Source organism: Citrus sinensis, chromosome 3, assembly GCF_022201045.2.
Source record: "Citrus sinensis cultivar Valencia sweet orange chromosome 3, DVS_A1.0, whole genome shotgun sequence".
NCBI classification, from domain to species: domain Eukaryota; kingdom Viridiplantae; phylum Streptophyta; class Magnoliopsida; order Sapindales; family Rutaceae; genus Citrus; species Citrus sinensis.
In genome coordinates, this window is record NC_068558.1 from 16,200,300 (window position 1) to 16,223,436 (window position 23,137).

At 32.1% G+C, this 23,137-nt stretch overlaps 1 protein-coding gene, 1 long non-coding RNA gene and 1 pseudogene across 2 annotated transcripts; all 3 read left to right on the top strand.

The window, feature by feature from the left end:
- The first annotated feature begins 6,534 nt into the window (after positions 1–6,534).
- Positions 6,535–11,200, top strand: LOC127901351 (uncharacterized). Its single transcript, XR_008053503.1, has 5 exons — positions 6,535–7,050; positions 8,713–9,903; positions 10,382–10,450; positions 10,860–10,946; positions 11,037–11,200. It is a non-coding gene; the product is annotated as an uncharacterized LOC127901351 (long non-coding RNA).
- Positions 11,201–12,594: 1,394 nt separating this feature from the next.
- LOC102612754 (uncharacterized) lies at positions 12,595–14,196 on the top strand. Its single transcript, XM_052435779.1, has 3 exons — positions 12,595–13,453; positions 13,562–14,047; positions 14,137–14,196. The coding sequence occupies exons 1-3, from the start codon at positions 13,355–13,357 to the stop codon at positions 14,194–14,196; spliced, it is 645 nt and encodes a 214-aa protein (XP_052291739.1). The 5' UTR covers positions 12,595–13,354.
- A 3,004-nt stretch (positions 14,197–17,200) lies between these two features.
- On the top strand, positions 17,201–21,581 carry LOC127901349 (proteinaceous RNase P 3-like; annotated as a pseudogene).
- Positions 21,582–23,137: the final 1,556 nt, after the last annotated feature.

The following is a 23,137-nucleotide window of genomic DNA, read 5'->3' on the forward strand; positions in this document are numbered from 1 at the left end:
ACTGACATTAGCCAACCTTACTATGTATCATAAATATATAGTAAATTTTTTAAGATTGCGTTTGACACACAATATTGTATTATGCTATATTATATTAACGTGCATTGCATTAAGGTTGTAATACAATATTATGTTTAGTGTAATATGGAATGTATTATATAAATAATATTATTTTATATTAATGTTAAAATTAAATTAATATTATTTAAATTTATTAATATTTTAATTATTGAAATTAAGTATTAATTAATTATTATATTTATTAATTTTTATAATATGAAAATGATTCAATAACATGCTATTATTAAATAGTAAAATTTTGCAATGTTATGTTATATTATGAATAATATTATTTATTTCTATATATTAGTTACTATAATATAGTATAATGATATTATAATATAGTATAATTTAATATTATATTTTAGTATAGTTTGATATTACATCATAAATATATAATACTGTAGAATTATATAAATATAAGATATATCATAGTATAAAACAATATAATATTAAATTACAAATTTATTTTTATTTATTAATGTAAATATAATTTTTTAATTTAAAATTATTTCTAAATTTAATATTTCAGAAAATAATAAATGATAAAATAAAAGTTACAAGTTTATTTTTATTTATTGTCTAATAAATGATCAAACAAACTTAAAATACGTTTTTCATATTTAATTTAAAATAATCAATTTTTTAAATTTAATTATCATTTATTTATTAAATATTTAAGTTTATTACTGTTTATATTATTATTTAAATTAAACTTTTATTTAGATACAAATATAAATTAATATTTAATAAATATAAATTTATTATAAATTATTAAATAACAAAACTAAATGATTATATTTAAAATATGAATAAGTTTTAATACAATTAGTTCTAAACTCTATCCCAATCATAATTTATTTTATATACTTTTTATTATATTAATCCCATTCTTAATGTGTTAATCCGAACAGCCAACAGTTTCCTAATATTATAAATATTTCGCCTAAAATATTTAATGTACCGATCCATCAAGTAACATCAAACGTCTATACCATGGCCGGATGCCCCTAAATCCTAACGGCATAGCCATGTGAAAAGAAGGCATTAATTCAAATTAGGGACAAGGCCGGATAAGACAAGACACGTGTGCTGTTTCGATCAATTAAAATTAAAAAATAATAGGAAAATTATTAGTCATATAACATCCGTATCAAACGTGCTACAATACTTTCCAAGTGTATTACTCGTATACCCTAAGTTGACAGAATACTTCTGCTATCCATCAATTCATTAACTTCCGTTAGAAAGTTAATAGAATTGTGGCAAATTAACTATTTCGCCCTTAAAACTCAAAATGAGGTAAAAAGATAAATTTACCCCAAAAATTGACTCAAATTTTCAATACAAATTTTTTTTTATTTTGTTATTAACAATACATTTTTTATTAAAAAAATATGAATTATTAATGGTACATATTATTAACAATTATACGTAAAAAATATCCATATTATACCATAAAACTTATTAACAACATATTATTTATAATTATACATATTATACCATCAAAATTTTCAGTTGCCGCTTGAAGGAGTACATCTTCAAAAATTTAGGTTAAATTTTGGAGGTGTAGAATCGGTTGTAATGTAGCTTTTTTAAGCAATTATTAACAATTATTTGATAAATGGGATGACATGTCATTTTTGTCAATATATATCATATGACATGTCATTTTTTACTAGGTAAATGGGATGACATGTCGTTGTTTTAAAAAGACTAGATTACCCTTATGATGTCAGTGCTTGCAAACGGCAGTTAACAGATTGGTGGACGGCAGAAGTGTTTTGTCAACTTCGGGTATACGAGTGATATACTTGAAAAGTGTTGTAGCGTGTTTGATACTGGTGTCATTTAAGGGTATATGGCTGATAATTTCCCAAAACAATATTGTGGACACTTTTCCAACCAAGAGTACTGAATATTGCACTGTAAAATCCTCGAATCCTTTCCATTATTTCACGTGAATAATATCGTATGCGTGAATAATGTTGTGTACGTGAACAATATCATATTTGTGAAGAGCACCCCAACTTTTAACAATATAACTAATGGTTTCGATACCACTTTTAGAAAATTGATAGCTGAACCATACACACAACTAAAGTGAATTAAGAAATATTAAGACATCAGAATCACATAGGGGAACTAGAATATACGTCTAAAAGGAAGATAAAAAGATAAAACTTTACTAGTGAAATGAAAATTTCAAGTGTTTGAGTATTTTAGCTCACTACTTACAACTTCAATACTTACAACCTCAATACACATAATCTTTCACTCACTAATTATTCAAGAGTTTATTCAAAGTTCTTAATTCTCTCATTCCTCAAACTCTCGGCTTCTTGCTCTTGAGAGAGGAAATGAATTGAGAATTTTGGGATGCATACACCGAAAGAAATGGCTTGGTGTTTGTAAGAGAGATTCACTATGAATGCATTTAATTATCGCACTAAAAAATCTTAGAAATTAGTAACCATTTTCTTCTTTTTTTTTAATTACAAATGTGTACGTGCAACTCCCAACTCTTCTAAATTGTCAATATTTGTAACCACCAAATGGCACCACAAATGCATGTAGGTTTTTCATTTTCTTCAACAAAGAGGAAAAAAAAAACTAATGAGAGTGAGATATAAGCGTATAATGGTGAATTTCCTTCGCATAAAGGATAACAATATCAAAACAAAACTAAAAGTTATCAATATTTTATCATTATTTTAAAACTGCACAAAAAAATGGAATAAAATGAAATACGTGTCAAGAGTGGAAAACTAGTAATAGCGTTTAAAACTAGCTGATCACTTTAAATAACCGAGGAGTGCGAGCGATAGTCACCCATTACGGGTACTTTTTCCTCTCGCTAAGATTCCAATTATTTTAATTTTTGTGTAGTTTTTAAAATAAAAATATTGATAATTTTTAATTGCTATTTAATATTATTATATTTATGCTAAGAAAAAGACTTGAAGAGACGGAGAGGACGAGGAAATTAAGGTAAATTTCCATAGCATCAAGATAATAATATTAAAAGAAAATTAAAAAGTTATCAATATTATATTATTGATTTAAAATTACATAGAAATCAAGTAATGGGACACGTGGCGAGTTGAAATAACTACTTTAGAGAGTTCTAGTTGCATATACATGAACGGCCATACGATCAACAATAGTCTTTTCAATCATGAGAATCATCGCTAATTATGCAATCATGGACAAATAGAGGAGAAAGAGTAAATTTGGCCTTTACTCACGTACAGTGAGTGGTAAAGCAACTGCTATTTCCTTATGTTTAAAAAATTTCTGAAGATATATTTTGTTCTATTAAGTTTGAGTTAAAAACTTAGGGCCTGATTGGGTTAGTTTTTACTTTTACTTCTACTTAAAAGTAAAAGATAAGTAAAAAATTTAGTTTATTTTTACTGTTTGGATGATCATAGTAAAAGATCTTTTTTTTTTAATGAGAAGCTCTTTTTGAAGTGTTTAAATGATCATCTAAAAAAGACATTTTAATCATTATAAAGTCATTAATACCCTTAAATATTTGAGTCTAATAAATACTTATCAAATTTAAAAATCAATGACAAACAAAATAATTATTTCATCAATCTAGTTAAACTTTTACAAATTAAAGTACTGTTTTTCTTTATAAAAAAAGAATAACAAAAATAACTAGATTAAGTTTATCTAAACATTATGCATGCAATCACGTGAAGAATAAAAGGAAGAGAAGAAAATGTCAATTGGCTTTCAATTTCAAGCTATTCACGTGGAGAGCATTTGACAATTTAAATTACAAGCTTAGCATATATTAAAGGAAGCAAATATTTTATATCGTTTTTAATGGCAAGCACATGATGGGCTTTGTTGTTTTTATATTTTGTTATTTTAGGTACAATATGGAATTAAAGAGGAATTAAATCGGAACATTCAGGAAGAAATCAACTTGATGGAATCAAAAAGGGAAAGCAATAAAGAGATTTAATTGAAACAATTCAAGGAAGATTTAATTAAACTAAACATCATGCATGCACTCACGTGAAGAATAAAAGGAAGAGAAGAAAAGATCAATTGGCTTTCAATTTCAAGCTATTCACATGGAGAGCATTTGACAATTTAAATGGCAAGCTTAGCATATATTAAAGGAAGCAAATATTTTGGCATCGTTTTTAATGGCAAGCACGTGATGGGCTTTATTGTTTTTATATTTTGTTATTTTCGGTACAATATCAAATTAAAGATGAATTAAATCGGAATATTCAGGAAGAAATCAACTTGAAAGAATAAAAAAGGTAAAGTAATAAAGAGATTTACTTGAAACAATTCGAGGAAGATTTAATTAAATTAAACATCATGCATGCAATCACGTGAAGAATAAAAGGTAGAGAAGAAAATGTCAATTGGCTTTATATTTCAAGCTATTCACGTGGAGAGCACTTGACAATTTAAATGGCAAGCTTAGCATATATTAAAGGAAGCAAATATTTTGGCATCGTTTTTAATGGCAAGCACGTGATGGGCTTTGTTGTTTTTATTTTTTGTTATTTTAGGTACAATATGGAATTAAAGAGGAATTAAATCGGAACATTCAGGAAGAAATCAACTTGAACTAATAAAAAAGGGAAAGCAATAAAGAGATTTAATTGAAACAATTAAAGAGAGATTTAATTGAAACAATTAAAGGAAGATTTAATTAAATTAAACATCATGCATGCAATCACGTGAAGAATAAAAGGAAGAGAAGAAACGGTCAATTGGCTTTCAATTTCAAGCTATTCACGTGGAGAGCGTTTGACAATTTAAATGGCAAGCTTAGCATATATTAAAGGAAGCAATTATTTTGTCATCGTTTTTAATGGCAAACATGTGATGGGCTTTGTAATTTTTATATTTTGTTATTTTCGGTACAATATGGAATTAAAGAGGAATTAAATCAGAGCATTCAAGAAGAGATTAACTTGAAGAAATCAAAAAGGGAAAGCAATAAAGAGATTTACTTGAAACCATTCAAGGAAGATTTAATTAAATTAAACATCATGCATGCAATCACATGAAGAATAAAAGGACAAGAAGAAAAGGTCAATTGACTTTCAATTTCACATTCATTTTAATAAATTCATAACACTCCTCTTTGGATGTTCATTACAAAAAATATGTTTCATTAAAACCTTTACTAAAAAAAACCCTTAGGGAAAAAAATTAGTAAAGGAAAAATAGTACATTATTCATTGTCTTAAATAATTTTGGAGATATAGAGTTGCCTCATTAAAACCTTACTAGGAAAAACCCTATAGGATAAAAACCTAGTGAGGAAAAAGAGTACAACATATAAAATTTCCTCTAAAATAAAATATTGTCCCCAATAAGTATACTCCCCCTCATCTTGACATAGATTCTTCAAGATTTGAAGAAAAATCTTTGAGCTGACGCATCCTAATTTTGTGTACCAACTTTTTGAATGTTGCCGTTGGTATGGATTTTTTAAATAAATCTGCCTGATTATCACTTGAGCATATTTGCTGAATATCCATATCACAATTCTTTTAAAGTTCATGTGTATAAAAGAATTTGGGTGAAATATGCTTGGATCTGTCACCTTTTATATAACCACCTTTAATTTGGGCAATGCATGCTACATTATCCTCATATATTATTGTGGGGTTATTTTTAATTGATGAAAATCCACATGTTTCTCAAATATGTTGTATTATTGATCTTAACCAAATGCACTCACTACTGGCTTCATGAATAGCAAATATTTTTGAATGATTTGAAGATGTTGCAACCATTGTTTGTTTCATTGATCGTCATGATACAACACTATTACCAAAGATAAATAACGTTTGAGATCGAGCTTTATATGGATCACAGTTTGGACGTTCAGGATTACGCCACGTCATCAGTCAATAGTCCACGGTTTGACCACGCGGATGAACAGTAACACGGTTTGACCCGGATGAAGAGTAACGCAGTTTGGTTAAAAATAATCCTGTGTAATGCATGCACCGTACGCGAGATTTTTCGTCCACTGATATGCTGCCACATCACCATCAACAGTATATACGAATTTTAGTCCAACAGGATCGTGACACCTCATCAGTCAATGCCACATCATCGATCAATGCCACGTCATCGATCCGTCTATGTGAACAGTGTCGTGAACAGTAACGTATACAGTACCGTACACGTGAATAGTACCGTACATGTGAATAATGCCATTTTTCCTTTTATGCTCCTCCTAAGGTTTTCGACCGTCCTGAGTTCAAAAGTGATGTCCGTTTTGCCATCTGATCTCTCCCTTATTGTGAAATGACTATAATGCCTCTAAAATACATAAAATACTTAATTAAAATAAAACACGGAATTAAATCAAAAGAAGGTTAAATACATAAAAGTAAGGGTTGTTAGTAAGACTTGAAATGTAAAATGATGGTTTTCTCCTTTATAAATATACATTTTCTAACACTCAACACTCATCACTTTATTACTTGTTGTGTATACTTGCACATTGGTATTGATAATAATTGATTACATAAATCAACCAACAATTAGCTTCCCTTGAATTCTGCATAATATCGGCCAAAGTCTTAACGTTAATTCCACTTGATGTTGCATTGTACTTGCCTAGATATGCTGCCACATCTAACCTATCTCCCTCTAACCGCAGTGGCATTCCCCCATCAGATACTCCCATTATGTAGCAAAACCTATTGGCACTAAGTTCTAACTCCTTACCATTAAATTCTATCACACACCTAGCCACATCCGTCCTCTGAACAAGCCAACAACATAGTTTCCTTTTCAGTCTTCCACAATTAAGCTTAATCAGATTATCTAGTCCCATTTCAGAAACTACTTCCCTCTGGTCATCTGTCAGTTGTACCACAACAGCTGCAAACCTGTCAGGTGTGCACCAGGTGAGAAACTTTCTCTCCTCAACAACAACTTTCTCAGCTCTGTGCGATTGGGTTATGTATTTGCTTTTCTCACCCGGAGGTAAGTTTTTAAATTCCGTTCCTAGTTCTTTGCGAACCTATACGAAATTATTACATACCATTTCCAATATATTCTCAACTAAATCAATTAAAACATCGCTTTTAATTTACTAACCTCTCTCGTAATGCTTGCGCTTGCATCATTTGCCTTCATTCGACGCACCGCTTCCCCACTGAACATTTACAAAATTGCATTGATTTACGAACACATCATATTCAAGTTTGTCTGTGCGAACAAATTAATTGACTTCATTAATTTTTCGGTACTCTTTCACAAACTTACAACAAGTTGACAAATTCATAGCTACTTTGCGTGGCTTCATTCCTTTCACCATTGACAATGGTCACTGTTTCGAGATCACCATTAGGATTGCATAACTTCCGCTTACGAATTCTCCCCAGTTCCGTTCCTGCAACCCAAATCATTCTTAAATATCACTTTAACATTCTTTTCTTCTTTCTTGCCTTTAATCTAGTGACTTCAGCCTCAATTTTTAATATATCATATTACCATTATATATTAATATTTCATCTATTTACTAATAATTGCTATATCATCTATATTCTATAGGCTATTTTCACACAAGCAGTCTACCTTCGAGGGCAAAGACAACGAAACCTATTTACACGGTATAAATAAAATCAAGTGCTTGCATTCTGAAATGGATCCAACCAAATTACATTTATATTAAATTCATCGTCATCAGCCAATCAAATATACTACTCACGACGCATATGATGTGGGTACTTGATTGCATCATTTCTACTAAGGAGCACAATACTATTTTCAATCCTAGTGAACTTAAAATTTTTTTCCCCGCAATGAGGATAATGAACCACCAATTTTCCAATTCTTTAGAAAAATGTACCTCGGTATCAAGTTTCAAATCCTCTTCTTTACGGCTCGCCTACTAGATGTCTTCTAAGTTGAATGATGCAGGATGGTTATTTGTCTTCTATAATTTGGCTACCGTGAAGCAAAAAAGCCTCCATTCACATTCGTCTTCGTTTTTTATTATCGACGACAATTCCCTTGCACTTTATATTCCCAAATACAAACCTAATTTCTTTGAAACCAAAATTATTACATAACTCAATTTGAAGGAATTTTAAAATAATGCGATGTTTTCATCCATGCAATTTCAAGAAGATGGTTGCTGCTAATTGGGAGCCAGAGACAAAAATTCTAGGTTACGCCTGAGCAAAATACTTTTTTTTTTATTCGACATTGGTGGATTGGAGAACAAAAGCGATTGCCACCGGAAACATCGGTTGCAGTTAACCTCTTCTATCTAACCTATTACATTTTACCCATTAGATTACATGAGTTTTAATCCAACGATTGCTTCTCTAAAAAGATAAAATAAGGAGATTACCTATCCCCGTTACAAGGTAGCTGGACCCTTAATAACAATACAATTTATTCTCATTGTGATTGTTATAGTTAAAGTAAACAATTAATTTTAATTTCCATTTCTCATTCTGATTACAGCTCATTTCCAATTAATTCAATTCTAATTCATTCCAACTCATTCTAATTTTAATTTATTCTGATTACTGATTAGTAAATGCACTACTAGTTCGTATAAACAATTTGTAACTTACGGCAACTTTAACTTATCTTATTAAATAGAATAAAAATTGAATTTAAAGAATTGTGCAGGTACCGGCTAATATGGTGGTGAAAGGTGAATGGAATGATAGCTGCCATAGTTGCTCATGCAAAATAATCTTCTGACGTCAATATTTATCAAGAGGGATCATTTTTAAGAAATCTAGTTATATCCATGAATATTCTAGATTATAGCTTCGATCACTTTGCAAATAAGCCATGGATTGACAACAATGGAAACCTCGATAATGTTGGCAAGGTTGTAATCTTCGTAGAATGACTAGCTTTGATAGATATTTGAACATTCGCTATTAAATTTGTTACCACTAAAAGATTCTTCTAATTATGCATCAAATTAAAATTATTTCTTTATTATTGCTGATTTTCCATGTAATAATAATTTGTTCAATGCTCTAGAAATTTGGCAAGTAGTTTTTAAATAATTTTCTATTTAGTTGGTTACTAAAATTTAAATTTTGAAAAAAAATTAAAAAATTAGTATAAATTTTATCCACATCTTCCTCCTTTTTGGCCTTTTAAATATAATAATAATCAAATCAGTTCAGCTCGGTCGTGTTACCTGCAAGGATTACAATTGGCAAAGACGTCATGTTGCGGTGTTGCCAATGCTTTCAAGGCAATGCTACGATGTACAATAGTCTAAGGGCTGATGCTACAATGCCGGGCACTGAAGGCCCAGCACCATGCCGGAAACGAAAAAAACCATTGGATTCAATTAGATTGAATCCAACGGTTGAGATTAAATTTATATTAAAAATAGAAAAAAATGGGTGACCTAGTAAACCAGTTCCCTGAAAAGAAAAGCCCATAATTTCCTCTCACCTCAATCCGATTTCTTTGCTTTCTCAAAAGAAAAATCCCTAAAATTTCATCTCTTAAATTCATAGTTTCTCTCATCCCAAATTTTCACTCAACAAGATCAAATCCACGGTCTCTCTCGCACTAAGCAACCAATCGGATCCATCTACTCAAGTATTTTGTTTGTACACGAGAGGTAGAGAGAGGCAGAGGCAGAGCCAATATCGCGCGCTGCTTCTTTTCCAACCATCCACCATTCCTTTGTTGTCTACAGCATGAGCTGCCATCGAATCAGCTGCAGGAAGCTTTTAGGGTGGCGTTCCTGGAATGGAACCAAAAAAAGAGTTGAGGTTTATGTTTGGAGTCATTCTTGGACAGGAAGAGCAGCGCGGATGAGTTGCAGGAAAAGCAGTGTAGCTCAAGGTAACTCTTCTGTTCTCGTCATGTAAAGGACCTAGTGTTGTAATGCTAACTAGTAAGTCCTAGTTTTTTTATTATCTTTGATCATTTTGCACTTCCTCACTTGCATTCTCCAGATTTTTATATTTATCATCAAGGAGAGGTGAAATTTTTATTTAATGACTAGTATTTTGTATATCACTAACATTATTCTTTATTTTTTGTGATTTTGCTTTTTAATTCGTTTAATTGGGTGTAGCCATTATATTGTGCCTGAATTGGTAGTTGATGTGAACTAATCTTATGCATCTTGCAAGGGTATTGAAGAGTATATAAAGGGAAAATCTCTAAGTTCTCTTTAAAATATTAGATTTACTGATTGTGTAATGTCCTTTTTCTTTTTCTTTTATGCAATACAGCTTGGTGTGGAAAAACACAATGAGAGCTTATAAACAGAAAGAGAGCTAACAAATATTTTTATTTGTTTCTTTTTCTTTTCCAGCCGTTCAACCTCGATAATCATTACTGTGAAAGCCGAAGTTGTGACGAAGCTCCTCAAAACAGCCGAAAGGTTTTATTTATTTATTTTTTGCTCTACAAATTTTCCTGAGATGATTAATGGTTTGAAGAGATGATTAATGGTTTGGAAGCATGAAATTGGCAAGAAAAACATGAGAAAATGGTGGGTTGTAGGGAGAGAGAGAGTAGGTTATGAGTTTTAGAGAGAAAAGAAGAAACAAAAAAAAGTTATCAAACACACTTCTGTCTGGGAATACACTTCCTACTAGAATATATCAGCTAACCGTTATGAAATAAACGGTGAACCGTTATCTTCCAGAGTTAGAATAATATGTTTATGGAAATTGTCGATTCACCAATAGCTCTTGTTATTGTCTAGAATTGTAAACACCATTATTGTTTTCCCTTTAGCTCTCGATATAAATTCAATTGTTACTACATTTATGTATGGTCTATTTCAGGATTTGAATCATAGCATACAGTTATAAAATGGAGTCCACAGAAGCTAGAAGGGGAGGACCTGGTCAGAGAGCGTAGATACACTTTTTGTAAGTATAAAATTATTGGTTTGAATAAAGTTCTTATTATAACTATCAATTCTATTGACGTAATTAGTTGGACTAAAATGTTGTGTACAGTAAGCATGAAGCAGAAAAGGTCAGGCAAGAAAGGATAAAAAAAGTTTGTAGGGTGACAATTGTTGAAAAATGGAAGAAATTAACGAATGAGGAGAAGTGCCGATTGTTGTGCAAATTTTAATGTACTCGCAAGCGCACGAATCTATTGTAGTATAGATTAATGGTGACGAGTGTCGATCCCACGAGGAGGTGGATTTTAATTATATGTAGAATTAATTTTGTAAATGGGTAGTTGGATTTATGGTGGAAATGATTTGGAATATGCTAATAATTAAATTAAAATGGCGAGAATAAATTCTAAAATTGGAATTGCAATTGAGAGAATAAATTGAAGAGAAAATCTATTAAATTGACGTACTTGGGTATCTGGATCCGTATCAACATGCATCATGGGCTAAATATTCCTTATTAATACCAATTAAATCATGAGGGGGGAATCCACACCTCATGAACCACGCTCTAATCAATATGGTGCTAAGGGCTTATCGTGCCAAATAATAATAACCTTGTACCAGAGGGCCGGTGAAACCAAGGCGGTACTAGACAAGATTAGTATTATTTGTCGACGAGAAGTCAAAACATCCACAAAAACTAGAGGGGAAGAGAAAATAAATTTACCAAATTAGGCCCATGACACATGTTGAGACTTCACCTTCAACCCAAGCTTGAAAGAAAATTAGCCACTCATAATTGAACTAGGGGCAAAATGGGAATTTATTAAAATACAAAGAAAATACAAGATGGAGAGGGAATTACAGAAAATGGATCCCAAAAATGGATTCAGAGATATCCAATTAGGGGGGGGGAGGCCCCCTTTTTATAGATACATGGAGTAAATCATGGCCATCGGATTAAAAACAGTTTGGACGCTCAGGATTGCGCCACGTCATGAGTCAACAGTCCACAGTTTGACCACGCGGATGAACAGTAACACGGTTTGACCCGACTTTGAACAGTAACGCGGTTTGACCCGGATGAACAGTAACGCGGTTTGGTTGAAAATAATCCTGTGTGATGCATGCACCGTACGCGAGATTTTTCGTCCACTGATATGCTGCCACGTCACCATCAACAGTACATAAGAATTTTAGTCCAACAGGATCGTGACACCTCATCAGTCAATGCCACATCATCTGTCAATGCCACGTCATCATCCGTCTATGTGAACAGTGTCGTGAACAGTAACGTATACAGTACCGTACACGTGAATAGTACCGTACATGTGAATAGTGCCATTTTTCCTTTTATGCTCCTCCTAAGGTTTTCGACCGTCCTGAGTTCAAAAGTGATGTCCGTTTTGCCGTCTGATCTCTCCTTTATTGTGAAATGACTATAATGCCCCTAAAATACATAAAATACTTAATTAAAATAAAACACATATAATTAAATCACAAGAAGGTTAAATATATAAAAGTAAGGGTTGTTAGTAAGACTTAAAATGTAAAATGATGGTTTTCTCCTTTATAAATATGCATTTTCTAACACTCAACACCGATTTGGTACGATGCATGAGGACCCAAGTTCAAATGTTGGTGAAATGAGCATTGAAAAAACAGATGAAGAACAAAAAATTGAGGATAAGCATAGCCAATGTAATTTATCTCGTTGTCGTGTCAGTGCATTCATTAAGGTCATTTCCACACTGTCGCCCGACCAACAAGCTGTAATTAGAGAAATTGGCTTTGGAAGCATGCTAGAATTACGATGTGGTCGCCTGAGACAAGACTTATGTGAAACACTTGTCCAACAATGTGATACAAAGAAGCATTGTATAGTTTTGCACGGGAGAGAGTTTTGTTTAAACCCTACAACCTTCAACATCGTAATGGGGATCAAAGATGGAGGGGAACCAGTATACATCCGAGAAGAAGCGGGTGATATAATTGAACTGCGGGCCAAGTATAGAACAGGTGGAAGAGGAATTGAAATAGCCGCAGTTAGTGAAAGATTGATAGCTAGTGAGAGTAGTGATGATGACTTTAAGATCATGTTTTGTTTGTTTCTTCTAGGAACTGTATTGTGTCCTACAAGTGCCAGCTACGTCAATCCGATGTATCTGCATGCCCTAAAAGATGTGCAGTTAATTAGGAAAAAGAATTGGGCTACATGGTGTTTCAACTTTCTGTGGGAGGGCATAGCGAAGTATAAAGATCATCAAGTGAAGTCAGTTAGTGGTTGTGTTGTGTTTTTAGAGGTATATTTAAGAAATCTTAGATGCCATAATTAATTTGCCAAATACAAAAATAAAATGACATAGTGATTGTTTTTTGAATGAACAGTTGTTCTACTTTAGTGCTATTTTGTATGATCGGTATTCTATGGACAGAACAGTTTACCCTGTTAGTGTATGGACCAAGGAAGAGATTCGGCGCTTATTGAATTGGCGGAAAAAGTTTGGGGACATGAAAAATACTGAGGTTTGTTTAATTTTTTATCTTGTTCACAGATGTATTTAATTTTGTTTACGGTTAATTGAATATATTTTGATTGTCATTATGTATGATTGTTGTGCATATTTATTTTAGGTTCCAATGCGTGAATCAAATTTTTTGCAGCTCGAAAGAAATTTCCCTCATTTTGAACAAACCGAAGATGCTGGGCCGAGCACTGTTAATATGGAGGAAGCTTTTAGGGTACTAACACAGTGTGTCCATAGAATTGAACATAAAATGGATTCGTTCAATGTGAGAATGGAATTGGTTGAGAAGTCTTTGGAGGAATTGAGATCCAAGTCTCCGGTTGGTGCACCATCAAAACAACCATTTGATCCATGCTCGCAATCTCCGAGCTTGAAAATAATAGAACCAACATGTCCAGTCAGAAAAACCGAGCCAACCACTGATGGAAAAAACAAAATGGTAATGGATAGCGACGAGGACTCTGTGGATCGCAGATTGAACCTGAGCCTCGATAAATTAATGGGCTGGATGGGGACAAGAGAAGAAATCGGTGAATTTCGCAAAGATCCTACCCACTTTGTCCCTATTCCACCACCTAATCTCCGAGATGAGGTACAGTTTTATAACATCATTTTCTTAAAATTATTTCGATGATAACTCACTTATGAAGTAACTTACATATAAATTTATTTTTTATAAAGGATATAGATGAAACGTCAAACATGGAACCCCAACATCCGACATGCAACATCGGACGTTAAACATGAAACTTAGAACACTTCACGTGAAATATACAATTTATCACGTCAAGTTCGCAACTTGGACGTCAAACATGAAACGGGCGAGAATATTCAAGAATATTCTTTATTTTGGCTTTATCCAAAACATGCAACATCTAACGTCAAACATGTAAGCAAAACGTCGGACATGCAACAACGGACGTTAAACATGCAACCTGCAACACTGCACGTGAAATATACAACTTATCACGTAAAGTTTGCAACTTTGACGTCAAACATGAAACGGACGAGAATATTCTTTATTTTGGCTTTATCCAAAACATGTAACATCCGACAACAAACATGGAACCCCAATGTCCGACATGCAACATCGAACGTTAAAAATGAAACTTACAACGCTTCACGTGAAATATATAATTTATCACGTCAAGCATGCAACTTTGATGTCAAACATGAAACATGTGAGAATAATCGGGAATATTCTTTATTTTGGCTTTATCCAAAACATGCAACATCCGACGTCAAACATGGAACCCTAACGTCCGACATGCAACATCGGACGTTAAACATAAAACTTGCAACACTTCACGTGAAATATACAATTTATCACGTCAAGTTCGCAACTTGGACGTCAAACATGAAACGGGCGAGAATATTCTTTATTTTGGCTTTATCCAAAACATGTAACATCTAACGTCAAACATGCAAGCATATCGTCGGACATGCAACTACGGACGTTAAACATTCAACCTGCAACACTGCACGTGAAATATACAATTTATCACATCAAGTATGCAACTTTGATGTCAAACATGAAACGGGTGAGAATATTCGAGAATATTCTTTATTTTGGCTTTATCCAAAACATGCAATATCTGACGTCAAACATGGAACCCCAACGTCCGACATGCAACATCAGACGTTAAACATGAAACTTACAACATTTCACGTAAAATATGCAACTTATTCAACACATGCAACATCTAACGTCAAAACTGAAATCGAGACGTCAGACATGCAACAATAGACGTCAAATCTGAAATACTCATTTTTTTATTTTCAATTTCTTTATTTTTTGTCATTTTATTTAATTATATTATATTGTATTATATTATTCAATTTCTTTATCTTTTTCTATTAATTATATTATAAAAAATTATTTTTGATATTTTATTTAATTTTTTTAATATATATTTTAAAAAAAATGGTTCAACCGGTTTGTTAACCGGCTGCACCAAGTCTTTGGCTGCCAAATGGCAGCCAAAGACATGCCGGGTACAATGCCCCCGGCATTGTAGCCAAACCCTAGTCTGAGTAGGAAGCCTAATTTTCTAATAAGATTAGTAGAAATTTATGGGCCATACAATGCCACGTACGTTAGCTTTGCTTCGGTGATCATCAGTTTGCTAGTTGAATGTACCTTTGTTTTTTCTTCGAATTTTTGTAGTTTTAAAGAGTTTGCAAAATTTATGAGATAAAGACCCAGTGGCCAGAACCCTGTACTCATAATTGTGAGGGCAGCGGTTTGAACCCGCGCGATGTATGTGTAAGTTTATTTTTTTCTTTAATTCTGATATATAATTAAGGAAAGGTAATTTTTTCATTTTCGAAATATGAATAGAGTAGATATCATTCGAAGTAAAATCCGGACGATGCTATTTAAAAATTAAGGGGGATTACCACTTTCTCCCCTATAGTAATCAATTACATGAATAGAATATACCATGTATCCCTCTATTGTTTTCATAATGGCCAAACACCCTCTGACACCATAAGTTTACAATATCACCCTTATTTTTAGCTACTTTTTTATTTACATTTATTAAAAATTACATGAATAGAAACTAAATAAAAAAATTAAGTATTAAAAATAAGAAATATATGTTTTGATATGAGAAAAAAAATAATAATAATTTTTTTCTTGTAATTATTTATTTTGTAAACATTTTCTTATAATAAACATTTTGTAATATTTTAAAATTAAATGTAAAAAGTATAGGTAAAATATTTTATTATTTATCTTATAATAAATTTTTATTTGTCATTCAAGTTTTCTTGTAATAATTTTTTTATCATTTTATAATAATTTTCTTATATATTTATTATAACAAAATTTTCAAAAAATAAATAAGTACAAGAAAAAAATTTATTATTAATTTTTTTGCTCATATCAAAACATATATTTCTTGTTTTTCATGTTTAATTTTTTATTTAGTTTCTATTCATATGATTTATTTAATTTATAATAAATATAAATAAACGAATAGTTGAAAATAAGAGTAATATTATAAACTTATGTTGTCATAAGGGTTTTTGGCCATTATAAAAACAGTAAGGGGGGAAATGGTATATGTTGATTACTATAGGAGGGAAATTGGCAATCTTCCTAAAAATTAATGTAAACTAGTCTCAGTAATTGTCTGATGGTAAATATCAGTTATAAATCTCATATAATATGAGTTGTAATTTGAGCATTAATCTCATGTAATTAAAAAAAAAAGAGTTTGCAAAAAAAAAAAAGAGAGACTGAGAATGGTAGATGAATTTAATTAAATAAGCTTTTATTTCCAATATAATCTAAATATAAAAGACACTTTTATAAATGCAAAACAAGAGGACTTTATAAGAGAAATCAGAAACAGGGGATTGCCGGTAGCGTCAAGCGTGACTCTTAAAAAAAAAAAAAAGTTGTAAGCCCACAAGGCTTCAATTTTTTATGTAGGCAAAAAAAATTCTCTTCAAACAAATTTTAAAATCTATCCATATCTACAAATATATTATAATCTAAGATTTATTAAAGTCTACATACATACACTTTGTAATACTGTCCAAAGATTTATCAAGTATTAACTTGAAAATTTACTCCAAGATTATGTGCTGCGTAGGTAGTCCTTCAATTTACGTGCTTAATCACATAAATTTTTTCATCGTTCAATGAAGGTGCCCGGGTCAGATTTGTAATACGGATAAGGCGTTCTATTAGAAATTTAGTGGGCGGTATTTGTACTTTTCATAAGCCCAGTCCAAAACTTCATATACTGAATCAACTTTCTCAAAATTTTCATCCTGCCCCAAAAGAAGTCGAACCAAATCAAATCAAATCAACGTCACATGGCCGGTTAGGGTTCTTCTTCAAACCTCTTCAAAAGCCCTCAACATCCATGAGCAACACAACGTCTGCAAATCCTTCCAAACCCAACAAGAAACGCAAAACTAATCCAAACCCAGAAACCAATTTCCTTATAAGTCTCCAATCTTGCACCAAATCTAAAGACCTTGCTACTGCAATCTCCTTATACGAATCCGCTCTCTCTCTGAATTTCCGCCTCTCTCTACATCACTTTAATGCGCTTCTTTACCTCTGTTCCAATTCTGCCACCGACCCATCGTTGAAAGACTCAGCTTTACGTCATGGGTTTCGAGTATTTGATCAAATGTTGTCGAATAATGTCATTCCAAATGAGGCCTTGGTCACGTCCGTTGCTAGGCTGGCAGCGTCGAAGAAGGACAGTGATTATGCATTTGAGTTGATTAAGAGAATGAATAATGAGTTCAATGTTGTTCCGAGGTTGAGAACTTATGATCCGGCTTTGTTCTGCTTTTGTGAGAATTTGGAGGCTCAGAAGGCTTATGAAGTGGAGGAGCATATGGGTTTGATGGGGTAGGAGCAGGAGATTACGGCTCTGCTGAAAGTGAGCGCAGGGACGGGGAGAGTAGAGAAAGTTTATCAGTACTTGCAGAAGTTGAGGAGTACTGTGAGGTGTGTGAATGAAGAGACGGGGAAAATTATTGAGGATTGGTTCAGTGGACAGAAGGTTAATGGAGTGAGTTGCGATTTAGGTTTGGTGAAAAATGCGGTTTTGAAGAATGGAGGAGGCTGGCATGGGCTGGGGTGGATTGGGCAGGGCAAGTGGGTGGTGAAGAGAGGGAGCGTGGATGAGAGTGGAAAGTGTTGTTCTTGCGGTAATCAATTGGCTTGTGTTGATATTGATGATGCGGAGACTGAGAGGTTTGCGCAGTCTGTAGCTGCATTGGCTATGGAGCAGGAGGTCAAGGCAAATTTTAGTGAGTCTCAAGTGAGTGGTTCTCTCTGGTCATGGGTGATATTCTTGTTTGGAATTGTTAATTGCTTATATTGAAATTAGAAGAAAAGAGGAATTGAATATAGTTTGAGGGTTGGTGTTTGACTTTGGTATTGATTGACTTAGTTTAATTTAGTGCTCTGTCACTCAGTAGTTTGATGATTAAGATTAAATTTCACTTTGATAACAGATAGGATTTATATCTGACTCCTGATGTTTAGTTAATTACTGTAATAAGTAGTCTTTTTTCATCTTGCTAGCTGAGTACCTTCTAATTGATCTTTTTATTGTTTTGTATGCTGTCATGTATTTGCACTTGAACAAACTCTCCCTCCCTGATTTTTTTTTTTTTTATATTGTTTTATGTGGAGGTGGTATCTTATGAATTGCTTTTGGAATCTTTAGTCATTAATTTCTAGACATGCTAATTAAACTTGCCTAAGTATTTGAGAAGTCAACACTTTTTAGCCTTTCCGTTGTTCAGGGAAACATATTGGGTATGTAAAATTAGAGCAAAAGTTGTCATCCCTCAACTAGTGCTCGATGAATTTTTCAGAGTATTTTAAAATCACCAATAAATTGCAGAATATAATTTTTTTCTGGTAATCTAAAGTTGTATGCATTTATCTTCATTCTCCTCTGTTTATTTGTTTCAATTTGAGCTCAGTAATACTCCTTTCCTTTCCTTACTTGTTATGTCTTCGCTTTTCTTCATGTATAAAGGATTGGCTGGAGAAAAATGCCAATTATGAAGCTATAGTCGATGGAAGCAAATATTGGGCTCTACCAACAGAATTTCGCAGAGGGAGGATTCAGCGTCCCTCAGGTTGTACACCTTAAGTTGGTGGCTTCTTACCTTCTTTTGCTTGACTCTTTGCTAACTACTAATTTTTATAACTCATTATTTTTATTTTATTGGAATTTTAATAAAGCAGCTTGATGCTGTTGTGAAAAAATTATATGAAAAAAAGTGGTAATAAATGGCCACTCGTCATCTTGCACAATAAACGGCTTCGATAGCTAATTTTATTTCCTTCTAAAGGAGTTGCGCTATATAGGGCACTACGCAAAATGGCTAGATAAAGAGATCAAACGAAATAGATTAACTTTGAACACGTTTATGGTCAGAGTTTAACTATTGGCAGCTCTCAGTTCTCCCTATAAAGCCCCTCTCAGTTTACGATTATATTAAAAGAAAAAATAAAAAGACAAAATAAGTGTAAGTATATCCTTATATTTCTTTCTCTAACTCTTTACACCTATACAACTGCACCAAAATCTCTTATATTTTTTGCCTCTTTACAAACACTTTTGCATTCTAATTTTTTTTTTAATCGAAAACAATTCAATAATAACTATTTGAGTCCACTTTTAATTCTACTTAATTCAGAAACACACCATAATATATATGATTTTTTTGTTGTTAAATATATATGATTTGATCATTCAAAAATTTGTAAAAAGAAAATCTGCAATAAGAGTAGTTGCGAATAACTGAATTTTTTTTCTTTTGAATCAGAAAAGAAACTAAAAAAAATGAAAAAGAGTATCTTGGGAAATAAAGTAAGTTTTCACAAAAAAAAAGTTTGAAAAGAAAATTACAGGGGTGCCAAGAGTCCCACTCTTATGGTAAAGCAGTGCTAAAAAATGATTAATTTTCCGAAATAGAAAGCCATCCACAACACAATTAGGGGAAAAAAATCGTTAGTTGAGGATGCACGGAAGTTTTCAATGTACAATAAGATTATATTTGGCAAGTAGATTAAGAAATATATTTGAAAAATAGAAGCACTTATAAATACGGGTGCATGATCATAAGTTTTTGCAGCCAAGTGAGAACATATCAAATACATGGCAACTGTTGTGCTTGTTTCAAGGGTCTAGCTTAATAGTTTTTAAGCAGCTTTCTTTAACTAGTACTTATATCTAAATTCTAAAAAAAAAAGGAAATTAAAAATTTAATTTAAACTTTACTCGTCCGTATCTTTAGATAAAAAAAATGAAACAAAAATAAACGCTTATTGATTATTATGGAAAGCTTTTTGGTTGCATGAGAATTAATTAAAAAAAAAAAAACAACTCCAATAAAAACACGGCTCCATAATAATAATTCAAAATTGTATGTGTTAAGTCCGAAGACTTGGCTTATATTATATGTAATCTGAAAAAAAAGTGATATAATTACCTAGGTACTGGTTTGTTATAAAATGTTATTGCCCCATGAATTTTTTTCATTTTTTCTCCCGCTAGTATCAACTGGGCACGTCTAAATACAATGCGTCACATAATAATAAGAAGTTATTTAGTCATGCTGCTGCACACCTATTTTAAATGTCTTACAATATGCATTAGTTTAATTTTATAAGGCTATTAGAGCATCTCATTTCAAATTTTAATTTTGTTCTTATGACTTTTAGACTTGATTTTTCTGTATTCCAGGTTCATTATACTTTTGTGAAGGGCAATCTGAAACTTCAGATGCCACCCCCATACTCTTCGGTAATCCAGGTATTTCGTTGTTTGTCATTTTAGCTTCATTTTGTAAGATATTCTGCTCATATTTGAAACATATAGTTGCTTTTGTAATAGAACACATACATATTTGAAACGCATTCGTTGTCAGTCATTGTAGCTTCATTTTGTCATTGCACTGTCATATGTCCATTGCATCATATACTTATCCATATTTGCTTCCTAGTGTTGAACAAAGAACTAGCAATAACAGTTACTGCTCTTGCATCTTTGTTAGTGGATGTGAGATTTGATTGAGAATCATTTAGCATCTTAAATGGTTTATCATTAAAAGTGGAAAAGTTTTTTATAAGACTAAATAAACGGCATAAATGCTTTCTATTTTAATGTTGTCTCAAGTATTTAGATCCATTGTCCCCTTCAAACTTTCCACTCAGATTCATTTAATATTTTGAGTCTGTCATGTATTTCTACTCCATAATACTTGTTGAACAGAGTGCTGAAAATCCATTCTCTGTTTTGCAGGAATCAGACAAAGGATCATGGCACTTGCCCATATTATTTAAGGGTAGTTCTTCACAAACTTGGCTCTGCATTACCAGGCCAAATGTTTGTGAATCTCGTGATGAGGCTCAATAAATATAGGAACTGCCGAGAACGGCTATTCTTTCTCCGGCAACAGTTAACGAACTCGTGCAAGTCAGCGGGTGTTAGTGTTTCAATGATCTTACTCCTAATTTTCCATGATTTATGCTTGTAATTTCCGGTGTGGTGGTGTAATATTGATCCATCATTGTTCCAGTTCACATTTTCTGCACATTGGGCCAAGTTTCCTGCTACTTTGCACATTGCCAAGTAATGGTAATTATCTAAAAATTTATATCATGAAACTCATTGTAAGTGAGAGTTTAAAAATAAATCAATAAACTAGTATTTCAACTAAGATCCTAACAACGGAGATGGCATTCACTATAATAATAATTACTAATTTTTCTTCTTCTTCTTCTTCTTCTTCTTAATATTACAATTAATACTTGTTATTATTACATTAATAATAGTAATTATTATAATTATAATAGCAATAATAATAATAATAATAATAATATTAGAAAAAAGTTATTAGCCAGCAGTATAAATAAAGAAGCAATACAAGATAAAGAATAAAGAGAGAAAATATATTATAGAGTGATTTTATTCATTCCAATTTTGTGTACAAAACAAAAAGATGAGCTTTTATTTTATAGTTACATAATCACTCCATGAAATTAATGAAAAATTATGGATCATAATTCCTTATGAGATAGTGGGAGTTATAAGGAAGCTAAAGGTTGCTAATGGGAGAGAGTGGGGAGAGTAAGAGATATATATTCTGAACATCCACATTCATTTTAATAAATTCATAACACTCCCCTTTGGATGTTCATTACAAAAAATATGTCTCATTAAAATCTTTACTAAAAAAAACCCTTAGGAAAAAAATTAGTAAAAGAAAAATAGTACATTATTCATTGTCCTGAATAATTTTGGAGATATAGAGTTGCCTCATTAAAACCTTACTAGGAAAAACCCTATAGGATAAAAACCTAGTGAGGAAAAAGAGTACAACATATAAAATTTCCTCTAAAATAAAATATTTTCCCCAGTAAGTGTACTCCCTCTCATCTTGACATAGATTCTTTAAGATTTGAAGAAAAATCTTTGAGCTGATGCATCCTAATTTTGTGTACCAACTTTTTGAATGTTGCCGTTGGTATGGATTTTGTAAATAAATCTGCAAGATTATCACTTGAGCATATTTGCTGAATATCCATATCACAATTCTTTTAAAGTTCATGTGTATAAAAGAATTTGGGTGAAATATGCTTGGATCTATCACATTTTGTATAACCACCTTTAATTTGGGCAATGCATGCTACATTATCCTCATATATTATTGTGGGGTTATTTTTAATTGATGAAAATCCACATGTTTCTCGAATATGTTGTATTATTGATCTTAACCAAATGCACTCACTACTGGCTTCATGAATAGCAAATATTTTTGAATGATTTGAAGATGTTGCAACCATTGTTTGTTTCATTGATCACCATGATACAATACTATTACAAAAGATAAATAACGTTTGAGATCGAGCTTTATATGGATCAGAGAGATATCCAGCATCTGCATATCCAATTAATGGTGACTTTGATCCATTTGGATTAAATAAATCCATGTCAATTGTTCCACGGAGATAGCGAAATACATGCTTTACACCATTCTAATGCCTATGAGTTGGTGTAGAAATACATTTTGCTAATAAATTAATTGAAAATGCAATATTAGGTCGAGTACAATTTGCAAGATACATGAGTGCACCAATTGCACTTAAATATGGTACTTTAGGACCAAGAATTGCTTCACCATC

Bases quoted from the DNA above. Each gene is read 5' to 3' on its own strand.
- LOC102612754 (XM_052435779.1), top strand. From the start codon at position 13,355: ATGGACAGAACAGTTTACCCTGTTAGTGTATGGACCAAGGAAGAGATT. The intron at 13,454-13,561 runs GTTTGTTTAATT...TATTTATTTTAG, and splicing joins GGGACATGAAAAATACTGAG to GTTCCAATGCGTGAATCAAA. The intron at 14,048-14,136 runs GTACAGTTTTAT...TTTTTTATAAAG, and splicing joins CACCTAATCTCCGAGATGAG to GATATAGATGAAACGTCAAA.